At 40.7% G+C, this 9,045-nt stretch overlaps 1 protein-coding gene across 1 annotated transcript in view; it reads right to left on the minus strand.

Moving 5' to 3' along the window:
* Positions 1–536: 536 nt before the first annotated feature.
* Positions 537–9,045, minus strand: part of igbp1 (immunoglobulin (CD79A) binding protein 1) — a 13,541-nt gene continuing 5,032 nt past the window's right edge. The window contains exons 2-3 of the mRNA XM_015019344.1: positions 5,421–5,756; positions 537–1,349 (exon numbers count right to left, since the gene is read on the minus strand). Of these exons, the coding sequence (XP_014874830.1) occupies positions 1,080–1,349; positions 5,421–5,756 (606 nt within the window). The 3' untranslated portion in view covers positions 537–1,079. The remainder of the gene's footprint in view (positions 1,350–5,420; positions 5,757–9,045) is intronic.

A 9,045-nucleotide genomic window follows, 5' to 3' on the forward strand; every position in this document is an offset into this window, starting at 1 on the left:
TTTTAATTTTAATTATGTAAAGCACTTTGAAATGCCTTGCTACTGAAATGTGCTAAACAAATAAAATTTGATTTGATTTTGATTCATCACTAATAGTGCTTTTAATTTGTTGTATTACCAAACAATTTACGGAGACAGATTTTTCACCAAAACAGAGACACTATGCTTGTGACAGAAAATCAATTAGTATAGGTTTGATAAGAGTATCAATATGTTAAAATGAGTTGTAACATTAAAACTGCTATAAAATATTTCATGTTTCTATGTTCTAGATCACAGGTGTCCAACTCCAGTCCTCTGCTGTCCTGCAGTGTTTAGATGTGCCACAGGTACAAAACACTGGAATGAAATGGCTTAATTACCTCCTCCTTGTGTAGCTCAGCTCTCCAGAGCCTGGCTAATGACCTAATTATTCTCTTCAGGTGGTTCAGCAGAGGCTCATCTAAAGGTTGCAGGACAGCGGCCCTCGAGGACTGGAGTTTGACAGCCCTGTTCTAGATGATGACCTCCAGTTGTCTCTGTGGGCCAACCAAGAGTATGCTCAGCATTTTTATTAGAAGTGTCCATTCCAGCAGCTGCATATACCACAATACAACAAGAAATCACATGAAAACTTTCTTTAACCTGACGTTCTGAGATGTTCAGGTCTGGTGACATCACATGGATCAGTTTATCAGTTTTAGGCAAGAACAAGAACCTTTATATTACAAATGCATTATGGTGCAGATACGTGCATCCTTTGGCTAACATAGGATTTTTGTATCTTGTTATTATACAAGATACAAAATAAGGAAAAGCTTAGTTGTACAACCATCATGTAGCTTTAAAACCATGGCATTAATTAAATATTTTCACAGCGCTTCTTTGAAAGGAGAAAACAGAGAGGATGTTTAAACTATTCGTCCTGATTCATAGTTTATTCAAACAGCTCTTTCTACAGAAGATAAATCAAAGAACATAAGGGCCATTCCAAATTTTGATACATTCTTGTATTTAAATTTTTAGGAGCAATAATGTGAGGAACATCCACTTTGTTGTTTACATTACAAACATGAAACCAAGAGTGCATTAAGAAAGGGTTAGCCCATGTTCTGGCGGTTTCCATATCCACGGCGGTGATCATCTTTCCACTCATCCCAGTTTCTGGCTTTTAACAAAGAATCTTCATCATCATTCTCAGCCTTTTTCTCTTTTTCTTCATCTCTCGCCTGCACATCAGTGTTGTCCTCCACAGTAACTTTGCTCGGCATGCCCTGATCAGGCAGGACTCCATGTTTTCTGTGTTGCTCATACCAGTCATCCACCGTCATGGTGGGGAGGCTAGGATACCCAGCGCCGAGTACTTGAGCCTGTGGACAAGAGAAATGAAATCCATCACACAGTGACTTAGCATATTTTGAAAATGACAACCTATACTGCAGCTGATCGCCGAGTGAGCCTGTCTGACCTGTTTTAACCAACCAGTGTCATTTTCCTTCCATCCGTCTAGCAGCATGTACAGTGAACAGACCTAGCTGAAACTGTTTCTTAAAGACACTTAAAGTGCATATTCAAGGTTCTTTTAAATGGTAGAAAAATATTTCCCTGGGTCAAACTGTAAATCTGGTTGCTGTATTTGGTGTCTAATTAGCTAGTGAATAATTTAAAGTGTTGACTCAACAAAAAAGCTCTCCTAGAAAAAACGTGTGATTTGTGTGACAACTGGAGGTGAACGGAGCCCAACGGCTGCGATGTGATTGCTGAGTTCAAGGAGGTTTTGTCTGCTTATATGTGGTTAAAACTTGTTTATGTGCAGCTGCTCAGGCTGCAATTGGCCTGGATATGGTGAGGCAGGAAAAAATTATTAGCCTTGGGTGAGATTCATCCAGCTAGGAAGGTAAGATTTCGCCATTCACAGTATGTAAACTAACATGGTTATCTGCAGTGCGCACTGCTGCGAGAAGGCTTAAAACGAAAGTGACCCAAATGAATATTAGATGGGACCCAAAAGACATGAAAAAGTTGGGCTGAAATCCACTGCAGTAGCACCATAACACAGCAGAGGCAGCGAAGGGAAAGAACAATGCTTTATTATTTTTATATATATATATATATATATATATATATATATATAAGCGCCGAGTCCTTATCAGTGCTTTAAGTTCATCCATGTTGTCAGCTAACAATCTCAGGTTGCCCACTACGATGGGTGGTAGAGATAGTTTAAATTTCCTCCTTTCTCTCTCTCCTTCTTTTCAACTCCTCCAGGATTTATGGCTTCAACTCTGGTATTATTTTCAGCTTTTCCAATTTTGATGTTTTGAAGCAAATGACTGGACCCTAACCCAATCACATGGAGATGACATCAGTGCCATCACTGAATATACGACTATTAACCCTTTGCGACGTCAATTAATCATTCAAGGCGCCATGTCTGGTCGGAAGTGTGGGACAGGAGTGTTGAACACAGCGACTGAAATTGTTTTCCTAAGTTGTTTTTGCCTGTTTATTCATGGCTTCTACTTGTTCGAGTCAAGCTAATTTGTCTGAACGCAACACGCCTGGTTGGGGCTTATAGACGGCTGTATTTACAAAAGTTTGGAATAACTAGCTTAGAAAACTCATCTTCCCTCCTGATGAGTTGATCAAACTGCTGACTTTGCCTGAATCCAGAACAGGATTTATATATGTATGTTATAAACAGTGTTTCCCTTTACACCAGAGCAGCCTTAAAAACATACAAAAGGCGAGATGCTAACCAATCTTTATCCGTAAATGTTAGGCTACATGACGGTGCAGCATTGTCTCCATCATTACCAATGACGTAAACCTTCTCCATAATGTGATATTTGATATCGTGGTGTGGAGTTGACATCTGCTTCAACAAACCCACTGTCACTTGGACAAGGCAGGCAGCACAGTGAAGATCATGTTCTTTGATTTCTCCATCTAACACAATTCAACCTGATCTGCTCTGCGAGAAACTCTGAAGACACAGGTGGAGGCCTCAATCACCTGGATCCATGGCTAGGTTTGACAGAATAGGAAATAAATCAATTAACTGCAAGATAAATGAAAATAGTCAACATTTTAATTTATCGGCTTAATCGTTTCTTCCTGCCTTTTTCTTTATTGGTGACACTGGATGAAAAAAGACTCAATTCCAGTGTTTTCCACTGACCCCTCCCTTCCTCATTTCCTTAGTGTAAGGGAGGAGTGAACTATTGGATCAGGTAGTGGGATGTGGCCGTCTTCTCCATCTAAATCTAATGATTATTGAGGGGCAATATAATATACAGACTTCATAATCTGTACTCTTTTGGTTGAATGTAGTTTTTTCCCCCCACTTTGGTTTTATGTTGCGTTTGGTTTTAATTCAAGTGCATTTTTTGTTAATGGAAACAGAGTCCATTTTATTTTTGTTTTGTTTATTTTACCAGTTCCAGTGTTAAATGTTCTTTGGAAAATAAAGTGTATTTATTTTTGGCAGGATGTGCTCGTATTATTATGTCATTATATCAGTTTAAAATGGTCTTCAAACAATATTATTATTTATCGCAATAATTTTGGAGACAATTAATTGTTCAGCAAAATTTGTTATGGTGACAGGCCTAGCTATGACTACTTCACAAACAAACCACAGTCTGTGAGACTGAAGGAGTGTCTCCAACAAGATGGTCAGCAACACCACAGGAGACTGTTCTCTCACCACTCTTTTTCACTCTCTACACTTCAAACTTCCAGCACAAGTCTGACTTCTGTCATCTACAGAAACGCTCAGATGACTCTGCAGTTGTCAGTTGTATCATAAATGGCCAAGAAGCAGAGTATAGAGATCTGATGGACCGCTTTGTCTCGTGGTGTGGGAACAATGATCTCATCTTAAATGTGAACAAGACAAAGGAGATGATTGTTGATTTGAGGAGGAACGGGTTAGATTAAACCCTATTTCCATCATGGGGGAAGAAGTGGAGGTGGTTGAGGAATATAAATACCTCAGTGTTTACCTTGGCAGCACACTGGACTGGAGGCACAACAGTGAAGCCGTTTATAAGGAGGGGACGGAGCAGACTGGACTCCTTGAGGAAACCAAGATCCTCCAAGGTTTTCACCAAGATGTTGCATATCTGCCATCAGTCTGTTGTGGAGAGAGTCATCTCTTCTGCCATCCTCTATTCAGGCAGCAGCATCAGAGCCAGGGACCTAAAAAGGCTCAACAACCTGATAAAGAAGGCTAGTTCTGTTTGGGGGACGACTGTGGAACCTCTGGAGATGATTATGCAAATAAGGATTCTTCATAGAATCAAGAAAATTATGGACAACCCTGACCATCCTCTTCACGAGACCATCTTGGGAATCCAGAGGATCTTCAATCAGAGGCTTCTTCAGATTCAGTGCAGTACAGATTGCTGCAGGAAATCTTTCCTGCCAACAGCTTTCTCCATCTTCAATAACTCTTAGAAGAATCTAAATTAATGAGTTACAACATTAAATTTCCCTTTGGGATTTATAAAGTATTTTTGAATTGAATTTAATCAGCTGCTCCCAGTTGTAAATCACCCTTTTGCTATGGTTATGCATCATAACAAAATAACAAAAATATGAAAAATATTGAAAAAAAAAAGTTAAACTACACAATGTCCAAAACAAGAAGGAACAGCTGTCAAAGATAAGCTATTTTCCTCCAAAAAGGCAAGATGAATGTTTGAAAAACAGAAAAAAATCTCAATGAAAGTACAGAGCCACTCCAGCGTATTGCCACCCTTGCGGTGCAATTCTAGAACATCCCACCTGTATAAGTTTTGTTTTGTCTGTTTTATTCTGTTGAAGATTACAGTAACCTTTATTTATTTTATACCCGGTTTTCCTTAAACTGCTGTAATTCTTCATGTTTATATGACCGGCAGCTTGTAAACATATTTGCAAATGGCTTTAGTTTGCCATCTGCAATGTCGTTACAATCCTGTAGCACTTCTCAGTGGGGGCAGTACCGATCCCCCCAGAGGACGCTGGCAGAGAGAGGCGCTGTGATTCCTTTGGGGGACATTTGCACAAAGATAAACTTTACACTTTAGATGCGCAACAATACCAGTTTAGACGTTGAGCTACTTGCTAAAAACTGAGGTGTGTAACATTAAAACATGCATGGCTGCAACTGTATCAATGTTAGCTCTTCTTCTCTTTAGTGTCTCTGTTAGCTTCTTAACGGCTGTCGTTGGGGCAGAGCAGAGTAGGCTTGGAAGAGGAGGTACTAGTACCTTTTACTTTGAAATATGGACCATTAATGCAATGAGAACGTGAATTTCAGACCTGTTACGATACAAAGGCTTCAACATGTGTTTAAAGTGAAAGATGAACTTTAAGAATGCTGACTATTCATAAAGTTCACATGAACTGACTTACAAACCACTTCACCTGTTGCCATCATCACACAAACTCACCTGTAAAGCATTTCTAGTGAGGATGAAGGGTTTCATGGGATTTCTGGGTGGCTGAGCTGGTTGGTTAGCAGGACTCCGCTTCAGAACATCCATGTTTTTAAGTATCTCCACCTCCTGGTCAATGGCCTCCATCTCCTCCAGACAAACAGTGATCCATCTCTGGACATTCAGAAGGTAAAACTCTCTGCTGACCTCGTCATCGGCCTGTCCTCTCTCCATTACTTTGTGAACATCTGACAGTCTAGTCTCCAGTTCCTTTCTCTGTCGATACCGTTCAATCTTCGCTTGTCTCTTTGCTGCCATGGCAACCAAATTTGATGGACCTGCAGAAAAAGACTGAGATCACAGGCACATAAGTAAATCAAAGTCCATGAATTTATGTCTAACAGTATCAACAGGTCTGTTGACAAATAAACTGAATAATATGCTGGTAGTTTAGTTATATTTCCACAGCTGCAGTCTTGAAATAAAACAGAGTCCTCAATTTCTGACACCAAGACGAGACGAGAACCACAGAAACACAAGCACCATAGAAAAAGATAGCATTTTTTGCCCTTATTTGCAAATTCCATGATTTTTAATTACCTGAAATTAAATGCCATGACTTTCCAGGTTTTCCATGACTGGTCGAACCCTGTCTGAGTCAAAAAGTGAAGCTCCCGATTTACCAGTCGATCTACGTTCCCACCCTCATCTATGGTCATGAGCTTTGGGTCATGACCGAAAGAACGAGGTCCCGGATACAAGCGGCCGAAATGGGTTTCCTCCGCAGGGTGGCTGGGCTCTCCCTTAGAGAGAGAAGCTCGGTCATCCAGGAGGGACTCAGAGTAGAGCCGCTGCTCCTCCACGTCGAGAGGAGCCAGTTGAGGTGGCTCGGGCATCTGGTCAGGATGCCTCCTGGACGCCTCCCTGATGAGGTGTTCTGGTCACGTCCCATCGGGAGGAAACCCTGGGGAAGACCCAGGACACGCTGGAGGGACTATGACTCTCAGCTGGCCTGGGAACGCCTTGGGATTCCCCCAGAGGAGCTGGAAAAAGTGGCTGAGGAAAGGGAAGTCTGGGTCTCCCTTCTTAGGCTGCTGCCCCCGCGACCCGACCCCGGATAAGCGGAAGAAAATGGATGGATGGATGAATGGATGGGAACCGCATGACCTGTGACTTCGCCACAGAAACGTCCTCCACCGAAAACTCCAGGGGCCTCATGCATAAAAGAGTGCGCAGTTTTGGCACTAGGGTAACCCTAACCCTTCCCCCGGAGGAGCTGGAGCAGGTGGCTGGGGAGAGGGAAGTCTGGGCCTCCCTTCTTAGGGTGCTACCCCCACGACCCCACCCCGGATAAGCGGAAGAAAATGGATGGATGGAGGTCAGACTATTTTTTCATCAGTGAAATCTTCAGAGCCTTGTCCACTGCAACTTCCAACCTTAGATAATAATTTCCCAATACTTTGTGGTAGGTTGTATTGTGGTTGGTTGAAATCAAAGTCAAATCTTTGGGACACATTTCTTGGGGTATCTAGTCCATAAATCATAGTACACATGATCAAAACTACACAAAAACCACAGTACAACCTGGAGAACATAACATCTGGGCTCAGTTCTGTCCACATAAGGGGTAAAGCGATCAGTTCTAAATAGCAGTCAGAGTCCAGATCTGAATCTGTAGAAGGCGTACAGAAAGATCATCCACGGTTTCCCCCGGTGCACCGCAAGCGTGGCGGCCACCAGGCTTTGCTTGGCCGGGCTAAGTGTTTTTGTTTTTATTAAAAAAAATAAAAAATAATAAATTAAAAAAAAGTTTGTTTTTATTTAAAAAACAACAACAAAAAAAACACTTTTTCTTTTAATAAGCCGGACTGCAAGCAAATCTGCTCCGGTGAGCATTTTACTGGCAGGGCAGAATTATTCCTGAAAGAATAGGGTTTTTATTTATTTATTTATTTTTTATAGCCAATGCATTGAACAGGGCGCGCGCACCAATCACACCACTGACGCCTCTGTGCATTGCCTTGCGCGCTGACTTAGCTTGATGTCTGATGTTTACCTCAGTACAGATCGCGCGCGCCTCCTTTCACTCAAAGTGGACGCAGGCTGACCTGTATGGATATTTACATCAACCCCGAGGATCCATGTTTCTTTGTAGAATTAATCAAAGTAGGAGTCAAGTTTAAATCCACTGCGTTTGCTTTGCTCGTGCAGCTCAATGTGAACCACAAATGTTCACATTGAGCTGCACTCAATGTGAACAGGTGTGCATTTAGAGGTGAGCATTGAGCGTGCAAGTGAGATTGAAATTTTTTTGGTGAACATAGCTTGGCGTGTGCATTTACGTCTCCACACGTTGACTCTGTCTGCGCTGTTAAAAGTTTGAGTTCCCAGTTAGCAGGTGCGTTAGTCGACTGGTAGTTCAGCCTGTGGTGGAGCTTTCGCGCTCGCCTGATAGACGCGCAGCACGCTGGTTTGTTTTTTTTTATTTTTGCAGCAGCACAATGCATATCAAATGCTTTGTCCATTTAATGTCAGGTAGAGTTGCTCCGTGGCCATGCGGAGATCAGAAATACTCGTCCCATAAAGCTCCGTCAACCAAAACAGTTTCTGTGGCACTAATTGGATCCTTCCTCTTCTTCTGCTAATAACATCAGCACCACTAACAGCGTTTGAATTTAGTGAAATCTGGGAGAGGGGGGTGATCAGTCAATTATAATAGTACTGTACGAACACATACATCTTTATGTATGTGTGAGCAAACAGCTAAAACTCAAAGATTAAACTGACAGCATCAGATTGTAGCTATGGTAACAAAATAATCAAACTATGAAGATTATTCCTTGAACTTTTACAAAGTAAACTTGCCAGCTCCTTAAAATCTTAAATTTAGATGTTAAACCATTTAAAATATTTTAATTTATGTATGCTGAAACCATTAAATAAAATTTAACAGCACTGATATTCTCTTAGTTCATTTATGCCTTGGGCCAGTTCTAAATGTGATCAGCATTACATCGTGTTTTTAGATCCCCAAACCGATTACTTAATTTGGATTAAACAGAAGTGCAAATAATTGATATTTATTTTAATTTTATTTCTTTTTATTTGTTGTTTTTAAGATTCTATAGTTGTAGGTTTAAGTATTATCGGCAATGTAACCTAACCCTAACATAATTACCCAAAAATATTTTACATTTCCTGTCAACTTGCATTGATGTTAAGTTCGCTTGAACTTAACATCTTTTAATAGAGAAACACTGTAGACTGCCTTGGTGCCCTGACCACCTAGCACGTTTTCTGGGGGAAACTCTGTTACCTCATTATCTAAAACGAATATTTTCACTATGGCGTGGGAACATGTTGCCAAGACATGGAGAGGCATGATTACACAGCCTTCTTCAAATACGGTTTTATGTGCAAGTCTGCAACTAAAATAACTAAATTGTATTTACATTCACGCACAAAAGGTGATATGTAAAATTAAAGGTCGAAAAATATTTAAAATTTAAATCTCATTTTTATATCAAAACCTTGGGTTTGGAAAAATAAACTTCTTAAAACCATACCTGTAAGATTTTGCGAATGTTAGCATTTACATGATTCTTGAGAATAGGGACAAAATGGGTTTTAATTTTCCCAT

Source organism: Poecilia latipinna, unplaced genomic scaffold, assembly GCF_001443285.1.
Source record: "Poecilia latipinna isolate Pla-1442-1.1 unplaced genomic scaffold, P_latipinna-1.0 Scaffold2416, whole genome shotgun sequence".
Taxonomy (NCBI): domain Eukaryota; kingdom Metazoa; phylum Chordata; class Actinopteri; order Cyprinodontiformes; family Poeciliidae; genus Poecilia; species Poecilia latipinna.